The following is a 19,222-nucleotide window of genomic DNA, read 5'->3' as shown; positions in this document are numbered from 1 at the left end:
CAGCAAAAATAAAGAGAGAGACAGATAAATAAATAATAGCATATCTATCTCTGTCTCTCTTTATGTTTAAATAATCTATATATCTATTCAAGTAAATAAATATATATATATATATAAATGTATATATTTAAAGAAGTAATAAACAAAGCATAAACGGAGGAGACAGAGAGACCTGCGCAGCAGCTTAGCCCCTAGAAAAGAGTTTGATAGTAATATGCTTCTTGCTGCAGATAAGGGACCCTCTCTTGCTGCAGTAAAGAGACAGTAAAGCCACTCTGTCACAACAAAACACAAAGCAGAGTCTCCTAAAAACTCTAGCAATTGATATGTTTCAAAAGGCCCTCCAGACGCCTGCAAGCAGACAGCAGCAGCAGCAGCAGCAGAAGCAGCAGCAGCAGCAGTTGCAGTCGTAGCAGACCCCGCAGCAGTAGTAGCAGCAGAGCAGTAGTAGCGGAGGCACAGCAGCAGCAGCAGCAGCAGCAGCAGGGGCAGCGGGCACAGATAAGAAGTCATCTAGAGGCGGCAGAGACAATCATCACAAGCAACAGCATCAGCAGCAGTAGCAGCAGATAAAGACAAGAGGAGACAATGCAGCAGCAGCAGCAGCAGCAGACACAGAAAAGCAGGGGCACTGCAGCAGCAGCAGCAGCAGCAGACACAGACACAGATAAGAAGATGCACTGCAGAGTATGAAGCTGCAGCAAGAGACAACTAAAAGAGACAGAAAAGAGAAGAAGACGAACGTGCAGAGGAGACGAAGGAGACAGCTAAAAGGAGACACAAAGAAGAGTAATGCAGCAAAGAGGAGAAGCAGAAAAGAGCAGGAGACACGAAATTAGAGAAGAAGAGACAGCTATAACTGCATGCATTGTTTCTGTCTATACACTTAAACAAAAGCTATCTTCACAACCCCACACCTGAGCTGTCCTCGCTCTTCTTATTAAAACAGATATAATTTTACGCTGTCTCCAAAACAAATCTGCAGCATCTTCTGTCTCCTTCTCCTCCTTCTCCTCTTCCTTATCACCCCTCAACCCACACAACCAGGGGTCCCCATACACCCCATACCCCTCATTGCCCTTAGGGGCCCCAGGGGCCCCAGGGCCATCAGGGGCCCCAGGGCCCTCAGGGGCCCCAGGGCCCTCAGGGGCCTCAGGGCCCTCAGGGGCCTCAGGGGCCCCAGGGCCATCAGGGGCCCTAGGGGCCTCAGGGGTTCTAGGGCCCTCATTGCCATCAGGGGCCCCAGGGGCCCCAGGGGCCCCTGGATTCTCAAGGCCCTCAGGGATCCCGAGGCCAACAGGACCCTTAGGATACCCAGGGGCTAAACGGCTTCCAGGGCCCCCAGGGCCTCCAGGGCCCCCAGGGCCCCTAGGGCCTCCAGGGCCCCCAGGGCCCCCAGGGGCCCCAGGGCCCGCAGGGTCCCCAGGGCTCAGAGGGCCCCCAGGGTACCGAGAGCTTCTGGGGCCGTGGGGGCCCCTAGCAGGCGCCAGCCACATGTCAGAGACAGCAGCATGAGTTGCTTTGCCTGGAGGGAGTGGGGGGCCCTGCACTCCGAAGGAAAAAGGAGACAGTGCTTCTGAAGGAGCACCAGAGAGACAGCAAGTAGGGGCCCCTTGTGAGGAGGGGCCCTCTAGCAGCAGCAACTGCAGGAAAGAGATTACTGTAGGGTCAGGTACCAGGGGGGCATCTGCTGCTGCTGCAGCAAGCGGGAGCGAAGTCAGCTGCAGTGCTGCTAGGGCCCCTGTCTCCTTATTTGTATGAGCCTCCAGGTGGCTTTGGGGGGCCCCCTCTCCGGAAGCAGCAGCACAAACAGCAGCACAAACAGCAGCAGCAGACGCGAGGACATTAACAGCAGGAGGCCCATCATAGAATGCTGCCTCAGGGGCCCCCTCTTCCGACTGCGTTGCGGGCCCCTCTTCGGGTTTGGGGGGCCCCCCCTTCAGCACAAATCTATCTATAAACGCAGCAGCAGCAATCATACCGCCGAATGAACCCAGGGGGCCCCCAGCTGCTATAGGGGGCCCCTGACCTATGCCTGTCCTGCCCTGGGGTATGTTGATGGGGGGCCCCCTAGGGGATCTTGAAGGCCCCCTTGGAGACCTTGGGGGCCCCACTGGGGGCCCCACTGGGGGCCCCTCTGGGGGCCCAGGGGTTCCTTGGGGGCCCCCCTGGGGGCCTCCCTGGGGGCCAACCTTGGGGCCGCCCTGGGGGCCCCCCTGGGGGCCTCCCTGGGGGTCTCTCTGGGGGCCCCCCTGGGGGCCTCCCTGGGGGCCCCCCTGGGGGCCCCCCTGGGGGCCCCGTTGGGGGGCCCCTGTGAAGAGTTGTTTGTTTGAAAGGTAAATAGCTGCGATCTGCGCCTCCATAGCGTCTGCAAGCATTTTGTTTGAGAGTATTTGCTTGCGTAGTGTATGGAGAGAGGCATAGGGTGTGAAGGGCCTAGAAAGGAGACAGTTGGATGCTTGCATTTGTTTAGCCTTTGCAGCTAGATGAGCATTACATACATAAAGGCTTCTAAGATGTGTAAGGGCCCCTTCTTCTTGTAAGCTTGTGTTAATAAAAAAGAAAACAGAAGATATAATAAACCCTAAAACTGCGTCCCCTAAAAACTCTAGCCGCTGCATATTCCAGCTGTCTCCTTCATAATCTAAAGACCCTTTTAAACGAGAGCCTCTGCATGTTAGTGCAGCAAAGCTCAGCTTCTTGTTTATCTCTAAACAGCAGCACACAAACAAACAACAAAAATATAACGCTCTTATAAATCATACCTATACATTAATAAAGAATATATATATAATAAATATATAAATATATAAATAATAAATATTTAAATAGCTTACGCATACAACAACTAACAATACAAAGCAATCTCAGGGTACTCAGAGGGCCCCCAGGGGCCCCCAGGGTATTTTGGGGGCCCCAGGAGGCCCCGGGGGGGCCCCCAGGGGATGTAGGGGGGGCCCCCGGGGGCCTCAGGGGCCCCACACGAAAGGAGATAGACAGCAAAAGAGAAAGGGAGAGACAAAAGGAGACAGTCTAGAGCAGAGCAAAGCAAAGCCAAACAAAACAAACAAAATAAAACAAAAAGATATAAACAAAATAAAACAAATAAAAAGATTAAAAAGAAGAGAGAAGAAACAAAAAAGAAACAGAGATAAGGGCTCGCCTGCCCCCTCATCAAACAAAGCAGCAAAGAGATAAAAAAGAGAGACAAAAGGAGACAGCAAAGAGACAAAAAAGAGACAAAAAGGAGACAATGAAGAGACAAAAAGGAGACAACAAGGATAGGAGACACTGAAGAGAAAAAGGAGACAACAAGGATATGAAAAGGAGACAGCAAAGGAGACAATAGAGAGACAATGAAGAGACAAAAAGGAGACACTGAAGAGACAGCAAAGAGACAATAAAGAGACAGAAAGGAGACAGAAAGGAGACAAACAAGAGACATCAAAGAAACACCGAGGGAGAGACAACAAAGAGACACACCAGAGAGACAGCAGAGACAGAGACAGAGACAGAGACAAAGACAGAGACAGAGACTGAGAGAGACAGAGACAGAGACAGAGACAGAGACAGAGACGGAGACAGAGACAGAGACAGACGCATGCACAGAGAGACAGAAAGAGACAGCGCGAGATGCAGAACAAAAGAGAGATAAAACAGCAGGGGAGAGTAGATAGCATAGTAAGAGACAGAGTCAGAGACAAACAGCTTTATATGGAGATGCGTATGCATGCATTGCTTGCACATCATAACAAAGGAGACAAAAAGCTGCTTTTATTTATTATTGCTGCTCAAGAAAGGAGACACTTACGCAGCGTAAGGGGGCCGTCAGGGCCCCTTATTTTTGTCTCCTGCAGCACAAATTCTCTCATCTCCAGCTGCGCAGCAGATACCTCTAAATCGAAGAAGGCAGGCGCCAGCCATGTCAGTTGCTGCAGCAGCAGCAGCAGCAGCAGCAGCAGCAAGGCAACCAGGCAGCAACCAGGCAGCAGCAGCAGCAAAATACCAGACGCAGCAGAGCAGCAGCAGAAGTCGGAGCAGCGGCAGCAGCAGCAGCAGCAGCAGCAGCAGCAAGAAAAATACGGGAATGATTACAACTCAAGAGACAGCCGCAGCAGCAGCAGCAACAGCAGCAGCCAAAGCGTCTCGCTTCTTCTTCTGCTGCCGTCCAGCTGTCTCCTGCTGCCTCTGTTGTTTGTCTCCCTGTCTCTCTTACGTCTCCCGCTCTTTCGTGTGTCTCCTTCTGTCTCTGTGGTGTCTCCTGCTGTCTCTCTTGTGTCTTCTCTTTTGTCTCTCGCAATATTTGCTGCTGCCTCAGCTCTGTCTCCTGTTGTGGCTTCTCTTTGTTTGTCTGTCTCTTGCTGCTTCTATGGTGTCTCCTGTTATGCCTGCTGCTGCTGCTGCTGCTGCTGCTGCTGTTTTCTCTATTTGTGTGTGCTGCTGCTTTTGCTGCTGCCCCCTGTACTATCTGCTGCCGGTTTTGCTCCTGTCTTCGCTTGCGTTTGCTCGTGTGTTTCTGTTGCTGCTGCTGCTGCTGCTGTCTTTTTCTGTTGTGCCTGCTGCTGCATCTGCAGATGCAGCAGCAGATGCAGCAGCTGCGTCACCTGCTATTGCTGCTGCTGCTGCTGCTGCTGCTGTCTCATTTTGCTTACAAGGAAGATAGGCTCTGTCCAGGGGCACAGACGGCAGCACTGTGGGGCGTATGCTGTCTCTGCTGCTGCTGCTGCTGCTGTTGCGGTTGCTGCTGCTGCTGTTGAGCTGCAGTGTCTCCTTTCAGCTCGTTTTAGCCACCTACAGCCCTGAGAAGCAAAAGGAGACAGCAGCTTTTTCTGCTGCTTCTGCTGCTGCTCCAACTGCTCTTGCTCCTGCTGCTGCTGCTAATGGTGCTCCTGCTCCTGCTGCTGCTGCTCCTGCTGCTGCTGCTAATGCTGCTGCTGCTAATGCTGCTGCTGCTGCTGGTGTCTCTTCTAAAAGGCATCACCTGACGGAGACGGGGGCCCCTGAGCAGGAAGCAATTTCCTTTGGGGCCCCTCTGAGGGTGCGGGTGCGGCTGAAGGAGACAGACACCAGCTTGAGTAAGCTGCTGTCTATACTCGCAGCTAAAAGGAGACAGCTGCTGAGTCTTGCTGCTGTCTCCTTTGCTGCGCTTCTTGCCCCAAGGGGTTTCCTATGCAGCACCCCACACGCAGTAAACAAAGATGCATGCAAACAGACAGCAGCAGCAGCAAACTAAGTGCTGCTGCTGCTGCTACTGCAGTTGTCTCCTTCCAAACATACAAACCACCCCGTAGCAGCTGATTAACAACTGTCTCCTCTCTGCTACGCCGAGCTGCTTTTCCTTATGTTGTTGCAGCAGCAGCATCTGCAGCAGCATCAGCAGCAGCATCAGTAGCAGCATCAGCATAAGCATAAGCAGCAGCAGCAGCAGCATCAAGAGCAGCAGAAGGAGTATACATGAAAGCTAAGAGACTGTAGGGCTACGAATCTGTAGCTGCGTCTCTGCTGATGCGTTAGACGAATGATAGCTCTCTCCTTCCCTCTTTGAAGGAGACAGTTAAACACCCAGAGGCCCTTTGCTTTATCTAAGCTCTCCGCACCACTCAAAGGAGACAGACACCCCACACCTGTGCCGCCTGCAGCACTCGTAGATACAGATAAAGAGACAGATATATAAAGACATAAGGAGACAGATACAAAGATATAATGTAGATATAAAGATATGAGATAGATATAAAGACATAAGGAGACAGATAGAAAGAAATAAGAGAGAGAGATGTAAAGAGATGAGGAGATAAAGATATAAGAAGACAGATATAAAGAGATAGATATAAAGAGATAGAGATAAGGAGACAGCGACAAAGACATAAGGAGACAGATATAAAGAGATAGATATGAAGAGATAGAGATGAGAAGACAGAGATAAAGTGATAGATATAAAGAGATAGAGATAAGGAGACAGATAGACAAGGAGACAGAGCAACAGAGATACAGATAGAGACAAAGACAACGCAGAGAGACAGAAGGTGAAGTGTCTGTCTCCTTGTGCTGTCTCCTTCATTTATCTGTCTTCCCCGCTCCCCCCTGCCGCATCCATGCAGCGTATGCAGCAACAGCAGCAGCAGCAGCAGCAGAAAGAAAAGCAGCAGCAAATGCGTAATAACTTTGTTCAAGTGGGATGTGTTGATGAAGGGCCTCAGGGAAAGCATCAGCAAAAAACAGCTGCAGCAGCAGCAGCAGCGGCTGTTGCTGCTGCTGCTGCTGCTGCTACAGTGTCTCCTTCCCTCACCTGCCCTACAGAATTCAGCAAAAGGAAACTGATGACGGACGCGATGAAGAGGAGACAGCGAAGAAAACAGCAAATCCTCAGGAGACAGAGATGAGCACTCAGCTGTGCTGCTGCTGCTGCTGCTGCTGCTACTGCTGCTACTGCTGTTGCTGGTGCTGTTGCTGCTGTTGTTGCTGCAACAGCTGCTGCTGCTGTCCAGCAGCAGCGGCGCCTCTTCACCGTCAGGAGACAAGGTTGAGGCAGCAGCTTGGGGGGACCCCTCTGAGGCCCCCTTCTTGCTGCTGCTGCTGTTACTGCTGTTGCTGCTGCTGTTCAGCAGCAGCGTTTCCTGCTCAGCAGCAGAGGAGACAGTCTCCTTGTCGAGTTGAAGCAGAGAAGATTTGATAATGTTTATTGCTGTTAAAGGCCCTGATAATCTCCTCACAGCCTCACGAAGTGTCTCCTCTTCATGCATCTCCATCAAAGAGCGAGAGGCATCTTCGGCTCGCCTGCAAACAGAGACAGACACCAGAAACCCCTCTTCAGCTTCTGCTGCTGCTGCTGCTGCTGCTGCTGTTGCTGATGGTGCTGCTGCTGAGGCTGATCCTGCTGCTGCTGCTGTCTACTCGCCAGCTTCTCAGCTGCAGCATCTGCAGCATAAGCAGCATCAGCAGCATCTGGAGCGCCTACAGCATCAGGAGCAGCAGCATGCGCAGCAGCAGGTGCAGCAGGAGGTGTCTCCTGTTTGGGTGTACATGCACCTCACCATTTGCTGCTGATAGCGTAGCAGTTGAGCGCTCTGAGGGTGCAGACAAACGCTAAGTTAATGCTCCGCCCATCCCAGGCCAGAGGGGCTACAACGCACAAAGGCAGAGACTCTAAGCAACTGTCTCCTTCTAATCCAAGAAGCTGCTGCTGCTGCTGCTGCTGCTGATGATGATGATGATGATGATGATGATGATGGTGCTGCCCTTCTTGTTGTTGCTGTTGTTGTTGCTGTTGCTGTTGCTGCTGCTGCTGCTGCTGCTGTGCGGTGTCTCCTTGCTGCTGCTGTGATGCGGAGGAGCTGTCAGCAGCGCTGTCTCCTTTCTCAGTGCCCCCAGCAGAGACAAAAGGTGTGGTTGTTTTAAGTGCAGCAGCAACACCTGTTGCTGCTGCTGTCTCCAACAAACCGTGGACCTCCTGCATCTCTTGCTGCTGCTGCTGCTGTTGTTGCTGCTGTTGCTGCTGTTGCTGTTGCTGTTGCTGATGCCCGCGTGCTGTCTCTGAGGGGGGATGCAAGGGGGCCCCCCCAGAGCAGCAGCGGGAGGGGCCCCAGCGAGTAGATAGAAGCATAGTTTGATAGAGAGAGGAAGGAGACAGCTGAGGGTCGCTTAAATCAACATTAAAGTTAGAGACACTTGCAGCTTTAAATAAAAACTCATGAGTAAATGTCTGCAAACAAAACACAAAAAATAAAATAAAATAAATATAAAGGCCTCACAACTATTTAATGCAGACACTCAAACAAACAAACACAAAAACAAGTGTGCCGCCGAACCCCCATATACCCTACACCCTAAACCCTAAACCCTAAACCCTAATCCCTTCAAACAAAGACACCTGGGGCCCCTCCACAGCTATCCAGCCGCATGATCGAAACAGACGCTACAGAGGAGTCCCTAAACCAGAAACGGTGCTTCGAAAGGGTTTAGGGTTTAGGGTTTAGGGTTTAGGGTTTAGGGTTTAGGGTTTGGGGTGTACGAGGAGTGCTTTGAGGGCCTCGGCATTGGGGACAGTGAGTGTCATATCTTTTTGTGGGGTTTCGATTTCTATTTTCATGAAGCCTTCTCTTCCTTTTGTATCTGCTGCATGCATGCACGTATCTGCTGCTGCTGCTGCAGCTGCTGCTGAGCTAAAAGGAGACAGTGTGTCTCCTCCACATCCTGAAGGAGACATCTCGTCTGCTGCTTCGCTGCTGCAGCAGGAGACGCCTCCCCAACTCCCCAGCGGGTGCACGCCGTAGGTCACTATCGAAGCAGGCAGCGGAGACGGCAGCAGCAACGCTAGTGGCTGCATCAGCAGCAGCAGCAGCAGTAGCAGCAGCAGCAGCAGCAGCAGCACAAGCAGCAACAGAAACGGCAGCGGCATAAGCGACAAACTAACACTAGATGCAGCAAAAAAATCAGCAACAGCATCAGCAGCAGGATAAGCAGCAAAAACAGCAACAACAGCAGCAGCAACAGCAGCAGCAGCAGCAGCAACACCGGCAGCGTCCCTTTTGTGCCAGCGTGCATACAGGTGAGGGTTTAGGGTTTAGAGTTTAGACAAAAGGGCTTATTATTAATTATACAAACCCTGGGGCCCCACCTGCAGCACAGAGGAGACAGGCTTCATAGGAAATAACCGTGAGAACAGCTCTACAGCAAGAGCCTTTGCTTCTGCTACTTCTGCCTCTGCTGCTGCTGCAGCAGCGGAAGCAGCAGCAGCAGCTGCTGCTTCTGTTTCTGCTGAGGAGGACGATTGGTCTGCGGCTGCACCATCGTCATCATCATCAGCAGCAGCAGCAGCAGCTTCTGCTGCTGCTGCTGCTGCTGCTGCTGCTGTTCGTTTGCTGCTGAAGGGAGTCCAGTAGCCGAGGAGCCCCCCACTATCATAGACAGGGCTTTCAGAGAGCAGCACATCTTCTTTGTGTTTGCTGCTTCTTGTCTCTTCATTTGCTGCTGCTTCCTCCAGCAACTCCATCTGCTGCTGCTGCTGCTGCTGCATTTGCTGCCACGTAACGGGCGTACACCACACGCGGTGTATGTACAGCTTAGTAGGCTGCTGCTCCCTGCGCACATACACACGTATACCCTCTTATCTCCGCTGCTGCAGTAGCAGCAGCAGCAGCTCCTGCTGCTGCTGCAGGTCCAGCTGCTGCTGCTGCGGGTGCAGCGGCTGCTGCGGCTGCTGTGGCAGTGGCGCTGCTGGGGTAGAGGTCTGAATGCAGTATCGGTTGCAGCAGCACTTGCTGCTAGATTTGCTGCCTTCTTGCTGCTTTGTTGCTGCTTTCTTGGTGCTGCAGTTGCTGCTGCAGTTGTTGCTTTGTTGCTGCTGCAGTTGCTGCTGTTGGTGCTGCGTCTGACTTGTGGGGTTGAAGCAGCATTTGCTGCATCTCGAGGGTTGGCAGGAGACACCGCGCAGTTTGTCTCCTTACGGTGTCTCCTCCTCCTGCATTTTTAGGGGGCCCCTTAAAGGAGACTAAGGGGCCCCTGGGGCCCCCTTGTTCTTGCAAAGGAAGTGTAGGGCTCAGCAGCAAATGATTATCTAATACCCCTAATGCATGCAGCCTTTCTATAGCCCTCACCGCTAGCTGCTGCCAAGCAGCTACTCTGTCTGTATCTGCTGCTGCTGCTGCTGCTGCTGCTGATGCTGGTGTGATCTCAAGCACCTGCGGAGCTGCTGGGGTGTCTCTGCACCCCTGCAGCGGTGGTAGTTCTAGTATTAGGGGGGCCCCCAGCTGTCTCCGTTTTGCTTTAAGGGGCCCCAAAGCATACAGAGCCTCTGCAGCAGCACCTCGGGCCTCCCTAAAGGCTTTGCCTGCTGCTTCACTGAAGCTCTCCTTAAGAATTTGCTGCAGCAAACCCCACGCCAGTACTGGGGGGACGAATGCTCCTGCTGCTGTCTCCACGCCTACGCCGGTTGAGGAGACACCTGAATCCTGCTGCTGCTGCTGCTGCTGTTGTTGTTGTTGTTGTTGTTGTTGTTGCTGCTGCTGCTGCTGTTCCTCAAATGCTCGTGCGCAACAAGCAGCGGCAAACTCTCGCAGCAAACATATGTGCTGCAGCAAAGGAGACAGCTCGAAACGAAGAGGGGGCCCTAAAGGGCCCCCCCCAAGAGATTGCAGCGAGCAGGAAGAGAAGCAGCAAGAAGCACAAACGGCAGGAGGCGCATCAGCAGCAAACAGCAGCAGCAAAGGAGGGTGTTCAGCTGATTCCGTGGTCTTACTACTGCCGTTGCTGCTGCTGCTGCTGCTGTTGCTGCTGCTGCAGCAGGCTGCAGCCTGCAGCAACTCGTTCTCCCTCTCAGGTGTCTCCGCCATTAACACAACTCCGCAGCCTCTGGACCCGATCCCCTGCAGCGCAGCATTAGTGCTGGCAGCGACAACTAGCCTTCGAGGAAAGCTGCTGCTGCTGCTGCTGCTGCTGCGGTGGCTGCTGCATTTGCCGCTACGGCTGCTGCTGCACTTGCTGCTGCAGTTGCAGCAGCAGCAGCCTGATGCCATTTTGTCTCCTTTTGCACGTAGGCCCTCCCTATGACAACTGTTCCCGTGGCTGCCCTCAAGGTGTCCCTCAGCCGCAGCAGCAGCAGCAGGAGCAGCAGGAGCAGCAGCAGCAGTAGGAGCAGCAGCAGCAGGAGCAGCAAACTCCCACCAACCCCAGCTAGAGACAGTCTCCTTGAGTCCTCTGGCTTGCAGGAAGCGGCTGATGCACCAAGCAGCAGTTTTGCTGCGGCAAACAATGAGGGCCCGCTCTGCATGCAGGAGGGGCCCCCAAGCGTCTCTCCAGGTGTCTCCTGAGGTGTCTCCTGAGGTGTCTCCTTGCAAATAAAGAGACAGCACCCGATCCAGCTCCACCAGGCGAGGGCTGAAGAGACCTTTCAGAGTCTCTCTCGCTAATACACGGCAGCGATAAGCTAACATCTCCAGCTGCTGCTGCTGCTGCTGCAGCTGCTGCTGCTGCTGTTGCAGTTGCTGCTGCTGTTGCAGTTGCTGCTGCTGCCGATCCTGTTTCAGCTGTTCCTGTTGGTGTTGCAGCAGCTGCTGCTGTTGCTGTTGCAGCTGTTGCTGCTTGGGTTGTTGCTGTATCTGTTGCTGCAGCAGTTGCTGTTGTTGCTGCTGCTGCTTCTTGGGGGGGAGGAAGTGTAGGAAGGTGTGTAGGCTTGTGAAGCCTTTGCTGCAGTACTCTATGTAATGTTTTAATTGAGGCTGCCGCAGCAGGGCCCCCAGCATCTCTATAAAGATAAATCCTACACCCAGTTGCAGTCTCCGCTGCAGCAAATCAGCGTTAGCCCTAAACAGAGGGGGGCCCCCCCCCTGTTTGGGGGGCCCCCCAAGTGCAGCAGGGCCCTCAGCAGCAGGAGACTCTGCAAAAGGAAAGTGAAGCCATGCGGGGCCCTCAAATGCTGAAGAAGGAGACACTGAGATTAAAGAAGGAGACACCAAAGAAGGGCCCCCAGTCCCCCCTCGTTCCTCTTTAACTGTGAAAGGCAGCGGGGGCCCCCCTTGTGCTTCTTCTGTGGGGTTTATAGAAAGTAGTTTGCTGCTGCAGGGGGGCCCCCGGGCCCCTGGGGCCCCTGGGGCACCCTGGGACTCCAAGGAGACGGTTTGCTGCTGCAGCGGCTGCAGGAATGTCTTGAATTGCAAAGGACTGCAGGTAGAGGGGGGCCCCTCTTGATAGATGGGGGGCCCCCCTAAGGACAGAGCGAGTGTGTTTAGGGTGCCCCGGAGGTGCTGTGCTGCTGCACAGAGACACCAGAAGCCCCACTGCTGCTGTACATACAGCAGAGTCTCCTTCATACTTCTCCACCTCGAAGCAGCTTCTTCTTTTTGCTGCAGCGGCAGCAAACAACAAACCCTCTCCAAACATAAGCTGTTCATCTTCACAAAGACGTGGGCCCCCACCTCCTTCAATACCCCTCGCACTAAAGGGTCCTCTCCCTCCTCTCCTAGGGGGCCCCCACTTAGGGGCCCCTCTCCCAGGGGCCTCCCACTTAGGGGCCCCTCTCCCAGGGGCCTCCCACTTAGGGGCCCCTCTTCTAAGGGCCCCCCACTTAGGGGCCCCTCTTTTTGAGGCCCATCACTTGGGGGCCCCCCTTTATTATGGGGCTCCCCGCTTAGGGGCCCCTCTTTATGGGGCCCCTCTTTTGGGGGCCCACCTTTTAGGGGCCCCTCTCGAAGGGGCCCCTCTTTTAAAGGGTCCTCTCTAAGGGGCCCCTCTCCCAGGGGCCCCTTTGCATCTCTTCGGTCTTCATCGGCTGTCTCCACAGGGGGGCTGAGGGAGGACGAAGCTGTCTCCTGCAACGCGCTAGTTGGGGGGCCCCCAGGGGCCCCCTTCTGAGGGTCCCCCTTTCCAGGGGCCCCCCCTGTTGAAGAGCCCTTAGGGGGCCCCCCTGGGGGCCCTACCAACTCGAGGCGGCCTCTGGATTTGAGTGCATGCATAAAGAAGTTGTTGCAGATAGACAGCAGACGGCGTACGGTGTCACTGAAGAGCTGTTGGGAGGGGGGCCCCCCAAGGGGCCCCCAGGGGGGCCCCTCCTCAGCAGAGAATAAACCAGACGTTTCTGCTGTGTGCCCCTTACTTGGTGGTAGTGTTGCTGCTGCAGTTGCAGCAGCAGAAGCAGAAGTAGAAGCTGCTGCAGCTTCTTTTGCTGTTGCTGCTGCTGCAGCAGCAGAAGTACAAGCTGCTGCTGCTTGTTCTGCTGCAGCAGCAACTTCTGCTGCAGTCCAGTAGGGGGCGTGCTGCGGGGAGAAGCGTATGATATCTACAGTTGGGGGGCCCCCTGGGCCCCCAAGGGCCTCGGCTAAGATAAAGGAGGGACAGCGAAGAAGGCTGAGGAGACACTTAAATTCTTTTTTAATATCTTTGAAGCCCCAGCGGTGCAGACCAATAAAGGGAGTCTCCGTTAGACAGACAATGCGAGGAGGAGACACAGCGCGAGGAAGAAAGTGCTTTAAGAGACAATCATACCCTTCCACCCCGCTGCTGCTGCTGCTGCTGTTGCTGCTGCTGCTGCTGCTGCAGGCAACTCCATCCAGCAGCAGCAGCGATACATCATCAAGCTGAAGATATCCATGCATTAATAAAGGGACAAACAGAGACACTGAGGAGACAATCACGCGAGGCCAATGCACAAAGGCCTCCCTTGAAGGGATCCTTCCCTCCCAGGGGCAGCAGGACCCATCAGCAGCAGCAGCAGCAGCAGCAGCAGCAGCAGCAGCAGCAGCAGGGGTGCCTATACAGCCAAGGGGCCAGGGGTGGCCCCTAAGGGGGCCCCCAATAGGGTACTGGGGGCCCTTGTCTCCCCGAGAGAGACACTGCAATGCCTCTGCTTGAGAAGCAGCGAAGCGAAAGGGGGCGAGCGGGTGATACCAATTTAACTGTTGTCTCTCTTCAGGTGTATGCGGAGGCCACGAAACCTGCAGCAGCAGCAGCAGCAGAAGCAGCAGCAGCAGCAGCAGCAGCAGAAGTAACAGCAGCAGCAACAGCAGCAGCAGCAGCAGCAGCAGTAGCAGTAGCAGCAGCAGCAGAAGCAGCAACAGCAGCATCGGAAGCAACAGCAGCAGCATCGAAGCGAGGAAGGAGACAAGACTCTGCTGGCCTCTGTGTCTCTGCGTTTGTGTCTCCTTACATTGTAGGGGTTAATAGAATATCAACAAATATATAAATAAAGAGACAGAGAGATAGATAAATAGGTAAATAAATAAATAAATAAATAAATAAATAGACAGACAGATAAATAAATAAATAAGCAAACAAACAAATAAACAAATAAACAGAAAAATAAATAAATAAATAAATAAATAAATAAACAGCAAACAAACAAATAAATAAGTAAACAACAAAGAGACAAACAAGGAGACAGTGCAGCACTCACTGAGATAAAGAACAAGTGCAGGCTTCTACAAAAAATATAATATATATATATATATATATTATAGATTATATATATGTATTATAGATTATATATATAGAGCAAATAGAGGAGACAGGCACCCAGAACAGGGAGAGAGCTGCTACGTATTGCAGCAGCAGCAGAAGCATTGCAGCAGCAGAAGCAGCAGCAGCAGAAGCACTGCAGCAGCAGCAGCAGCAGCATCCCCACGTACCCCCGCTTTATCCCTGAGGGCCTCAGTAAAGGCCTTTAAATCTCTAATGTAGGTCTTCCAAGTGGCTGGGGCCCCCCATCTTACTTGCAGATGCGTCTGCTGCCAGTGTCTCTCTTTTTTATCTGCTGCTGCTGTCTCCTTCGTACCCTTTGAGGGACAAAGCCGCGTCACCAGCCCGCGAAGCCCCTCATAAGGGCCCTTATAGGGGCCCCCATAGGGGCCCCCGTAAGGGCCCCCATAAGGGCCCCCATAGGGGCCGCCATAGGGGCCCCCATAGGGGCCCTTATAGGGACCCTCATAGGGGCCCTTATATAGACCCCTATAAGGGCCGTCAAAGGGGCCCCCACAGGGGCCCTTATAGGGGCCTTCATAGGGCCCACAGGGGCCCCCATTGGGGCCCCCATAAAGGCCCTCATTGCTGCCCTCATAGGGGCTCCCATAGGGGCCCCCATAGGGGCCCTTATAGGGGCCCCCCTCTTGGTCGGGTGTACAGTGGGGGCCCCCGCAGCCGCGCTGATGAGGGTACAGGAAAGTCAGTGCCTCTTGAAGAGACTCTTGGAGACGAAGGGCCCCCTTATTTGTGGGGGAGAGACAGACAATAAGTTGAGAGGAGACAGCAATGTTTTGTAAGAAAGTATAAACAATTAAACCCGGCACTAAGGAGACAGTTCTTCTCTTCAGCGGCAGCCACAGGAGACAGTTGCCCCGCACCGCTGCTTCATATGCAAGTGTCTCCTCAATACCAAGAGGTGCCTCCAGCCCTGCATGCATGCACGCATGCATGCATGCATGCATACACCTGTTCATGCATGTATGCATGCATGCATGCATGCATGCATGCAGTCTAACTGCTACACTCATACTATCTACTGCATGCACGCATGCATGCATGCAGTCTACTGAGGTGTCTATGCTTGCTGACTCCCCCTCAACTCAACACCTTAAGACAACACAAGACAGGGAATTCTTTGGGGGCCCCCTTGGGGGTCCCTTAGGGTTTGGTGGGGCCCCCAAAAGAGAAGCGCTGGAGAGGGCCGCAAGGCCTTTGCTGTGTGCAGCCCTGGGGGGCCCCCTGGCCTCCTCCGTGGGGGCCCCTGAACCCTCTTTAAGGGCCCCTATGCTTACCTAGGCCCTGTAGAAAGCTTCTAGGGAGCGGCTCTACGTAGCAGCAGGCAGGAAGAAGAGTCTCTTGCGATATTCTTGGTGTCTCCTTTTTCTGTTCTGTCTCCTTTAGGGGAGCAGCAGATGCTGCAGCAGCAGCACAGGGGGGCCCCTTCCGGTTGTGCTGCTGCTGAGGGGCCCCCTCAGGGGCCTCCCCGGGCAGCTGCCTGGGCCCGCGCCTCATAGGGGCCCCCTTCACAATGGGGCCCCTAAGAGAAGCAGCAGCAGGGGCCTTGCCCTCGTCACCAACGGCTTCTGTCTCCTTAGCAGCAGATGCTCCTCCAGGTGCAGCAGCAACCGGAGGGGCCCCCCCCGGGGAGGTTGCTAGAGGGCCCCCAGGCGCCTCCAGGGAGGTTCCTAGAGGGCCCCCAGGGGGCCCTAGAGCGGGGGGCCCCACACTGAACCCCACAGTATTCATTGATGGGTCCGTAGGGGCCCCCAGGGTGGTTGCCAAGGGCTCCCCAGGGATCGCAAGAGCATGGGGCCCCAGAGGGGCCCCCAGGGCAGTCATAAGGGGCCCCCCAGAGGCCCCCAAGGGGGTCGTTGGGGGGCCCTGAGGGTCCCCCAGGGTGGGCATTAGGGGCCCTACAGGGGCCCCCGGGGTGGGCATTAGGGGCCCCCCTGGGACCCCAACGGTGGTTATTGGGGGCCCCCCTGGGGGCCCCAGGGTTGATGTTGGGGGGCCCTCAGGGGCCCCAAGGGTGGGCGTTAGGGGCCCCCCTCCGACGGGCTCGAGACAACTCATAGGGCTCTCAAACGCAAACCCCAGCAAACTGCTGCTTGGAAGGGCCCCCATAGAGGGCCCAGGGGGGCCCCCAGAGGGGGTATCTAAGAGATATTGCCCTACAGGGGCCCCCATAGGGGCCCCCAAGGCAGTTCCTAGAGGGGCCCCTAAGGCAGGAGGAGACAGGGGCTCTGCAAGGCTCGCTTTAAACCAATCCTCTTCAGAGACAGCAAAGGGCCCCAAAGAGGCCCCAATGGGGCCCCCTACTTCTATGGGCCCCTGAATATCCCCACCCGATAAAGATTCAAAGTAGGGGGCCCCCAAGCCCCCATCTGCCTCCAGCGGTGCAGCAAAGGGCCCACTCACAACAGGGGCCCCCGAAGTAACAAGACTGCAGGCAGCCTGTGGAGAGGAGACAGCACAGAGAGGGTTATCGACAATCTCAGCGTTGGGGGCCCCCCCCAGGGTCCAGGGGCCCCCTGGGGGCCCCTCTGAGGCCCCTGTGGGCCCTGGGGGCCCCTCTAAGACCCCTGCGGGCCCCTCTAAGACCCCTGCGGGCCCCTCTAAGACCCCTGCGGGCCCCTCTAAGACCCCTGCAGGCCCCTCTAAGACCCCTGCGGGCCCCTCTAAGACCCCTGCGGGCCCCTGTAAGACCCCTGGGGGCCCCTCTAAGACCCCTGCGGGCCCCTCTGAGGCCCCTGGGGGCCCCTCTAAGACCCTTGGGGGCCCCTCTGGGGCCCCTTGAAGCCCTACAGGGGCATCAGTCTGTTGCTGAGGGTTGTTGGGGGCCCCTAAATCTTCATTAGCAGCAACAGTCGCCTGTTGAAGCCACTCGTTTGAGGAGATAAGGAGACTGTCTCCGAATTGCATTGTCTCCTTTTGGGGGCCCCCCTATGTCTGCTGTTTGAGTGCTGTTTTTTGCAGTAGAGGGGCCTCAAGCATAATAAATAAAATAAAATATAAATTAAAAATATATATTAGGGGGGCCCCTAAGGTCTGGATACAGAAGAAGGCAGCGGGGGGCCCCCAGAGGCGAGCAGCAGGCGAGAGGGGGGCCCCCAGAAGAAGGTATAGGGAGCGGCAAAGGAGACAGAGGTAATATAAATAGAGACAGTTAAATTTAAATAAACAAAATTAAAGTTTTAAGCATGAAAAAATAAAGAAGGAGACTGCACACGCATGGAAGACACACACAAAGGGGCCCCAGCGGTCTCGGCGCGACTGTTGCTGCTGCTGTTGCTGCAGCAACAGCAGCAGCAGCAGCTGCTGCTGCTGCTGCTGCTGCTGTTGCTGCTGAGGCTAGAATAAAGTGTTCTGTTTGCTTCTTCTTATTATTTGTATTTCATTAAAAGTGTTAGGAGGCATGTGTCTCCTCTCAGCAGCGAAAGGCGGGAGACAAAAACAGCAGTAGCCAGCTACAGCAGCAGCAACAGCAGCAGCAGCAGCAGCAGCTCTGCGCTGTTTCCCTTCTCTTTGCTTTTGTCTCTTCTGTCTCCTTCTGTTGAGTTGCCTCTACGCCCCTAAACTCAGTCGCAACCAAACAACCCTTCTGTCTCCTTCTGCTGCTGTCTTTAGGGCCCCCAGCTAACGGGGGGCCCCCGGGGGCCCTGCTGCTGCTGCTCATACACTAAGGGGGCCCCAGAGAACTCTTCCCCTGAAGCAGCAACAGCAACAGCTGCTGCTGCTACTACTGCTGCTGCTTAATTGCTGTTGCTGCTGCTGCTAAGCTGTAGCCCCTGACAGACCGCTGGTCTTCTGCCGGCGTTGCTGCAGCCCCTGCTGCAGCAGCAATAACCAGCACCAGCAGCAGCAGCAGTAATAGCAGCAGCACGCTCGCCAGGGCTCTGCATGCAGACTCTGCTCTTTAACGCACCCCAGCAGGATCAGACAGCGAAGAAAAAACTTAGGTTTCTTAGGGGCTCAAAGGCCCGCGCCTGCAGCAGCAGCAGCAGCAACAGCAGCAGCAGCAGCAGCAGCAGCAGCAACACCAGCAGCAACACCAGCAGCAAGAGAAGATGGCTGCCTCTGATGCTGTGGCGTTTGCTGTAGAGACAGTAATGGGGGGATCGAGGAGACAGTCGGCCCTGGCTTATGACTACCTACTAAAAATCATACTCATAGGCAAGGCTGCTGCTGCTGCTGCTGCTGCTGCTGTTGCTGCTGCTTTTGCTGATGTGTTGTTAGTGGCGCTGCTGCTGTTAGTGCAGCTGCTGCCGTTGGCGCTGCTGTTGCTGTTGCTGCTGCTGTTGGTGCTGCTGCTGGTGCTGCTGCTGGTGCTGCTGCTGGTGCTGCTGCTGCCTCCCTTAGGTCTCCTTGCTGTCTCCTTTCTGTCTCCTCTCTGTCTCTATCTTCCTTGTGTGTTGTTTTTTGTAGTTAGCCTTCGCCTCCCGCTCTTTGCTAAACCCTAAACCCTAAACCCTAAACCCTCATCTGTCTCTTCCATTGAGTTTCTTTCCCCCGTACTCCTTCAGACCCACAAACCCTAAACCCTATACCCTAAACCCTAAACCCTAAACCCTAAACCCTCATCAAAGGTGTCTCTCTTCTTTCTCAGGTGATAGTGGCGTCGGAAAGAGCAGCATGTTGCTGCGTTTTGTTGAGGGGCCCCCTGGGGGCCCCCGTCACGGGGCCCCCAGGGCTAGGGGCCCCTCTAACAAGCACCAAAGAGAGGGGCCCCACAGCAGCCACCAAGAAGGCTCCCCCATTAAAGACAAGAAAAACAAAGACTGCCCCCAGGGGACCCCACAGGGGGGCCCCCAGGGGGGCCCCCAGGGGACCCCACAGGGGGGCCCCCAGGAAACCCCACAGGGGGGCCCCAAAGGGAGCCCACAGGAGGGCCCCCAGGAGACCCCACAGGGGGGCCCCAAAGGGAGCCCACAGGGGGGCCCCCAAGGGAGCCCACAGGGGGGCCCCCAGGGGGGCCCCCACCCTTATGGGGGGCGTCATATGATGGGGGTGCGGTCTACAGTGGGCATCGACTTTAAAACGAAGATGCTGAAGATAAGAGACAAAATTGTGAAGGCGCAGATCTGGGATACAGCAGGACATGAAAGGTTTAGAAGCGTCACCCAGGGTGAATGCTGCTGCTGCTGCTGCTGATACTGCTGCTGCTGCTGCTGTTGCTGCTGCTGCTGATGATGATGATGATGCTGCTGCTGATCACCCAGGGTGAATGCTGCTGCTGCTGCTGCTGATACTGCTGCTGCTGCTGCTGTTGCTGCTG

General features: G+C 54.9%; 3 protein-coding genes across 3 annotated transcripts; all 3 read right to left on the bottom strand.

Annotated features, from left to right (window-relative positions):
- Nucleotides 1–191: 191 nt before the first annotated feature.
- EAH_00036680 (hypothetical protein) lies at nucleotides 192–2,378 on the bottom strand (the record flags this gene model as incomplete). Its single annotated transcript, XM_013395646.1, has 2 exons — nucleotides 192–275; nucleotides 918–2,378. 2 exons carry the CDS (start codon nucleotides 2,376–2,378, stop codon nucleotides 192–194), a joined length of 1,545 nt encoding a protein of 514 aa, XP_013251100.1.
- Nucleotides 2,379–5,099: 2,721 nt separating this feature from the next.
- On the bottom strand, nucleotides 5,100–16,869 carry EAH_00036670 (hypothetical protein, conserved; the record flags this gene model as incomplete). Its single annotated transcript, XM_013395645.1, has 8 exons — nucleotides 5,100–5,167; nucleotides 6,287–6,774; nucleotides 7,032–7,699; nucleotides 8,009–8,317; nucleotides 8,615–9,077; nucleotides 9,373–13,424; nucleotides 14,115–14,875; nucleotides 15,240–16,869. 8 exons carry the CDS (start codon nucleotides 16,867–16,869, stop codon nucleotides 5,100–5,102), a joined length of 8,439 nt encoding a protein of 2,812 aa, XP_013251099.1.
- Nucleotides 16,870–18,549: 1,680 nt separating this feature from the next.
- On the bottom strand, nucleotides 18,550–19,222 carry EAH_00036660 (hypothetical protein; the record flags this gene model as incomplete). Its single annotated transcript, XM_013395644.1, has 2 exons — nucleotides 18,550–18,928; nucleotides 19,068–19,222. Coding segments are annotated over 2 exons (534 nt in total), but the record flags the coding sequence as incomplete, so codon positions are not given.

This window comes from Eimeria acervulina, genomic scaffold (genome assembly GCF_000499425.1).
Source record: "Eimeria acervulina Houghton genomic scaffold, Eah_scaff398, whole genome shotgun sequence".
NCBI classification, from domain to species: domain Eukaryota; phylum Apicomplexa; class Conoidasida; order Eucoccidiorida; family Eimeriidae; genus Eimeria; species Eimeria acervulina.
Note: the sequence above shows the minus strand (reverse complement) of the source record. Positions and strands in the feature narration are given on the sequence as shown.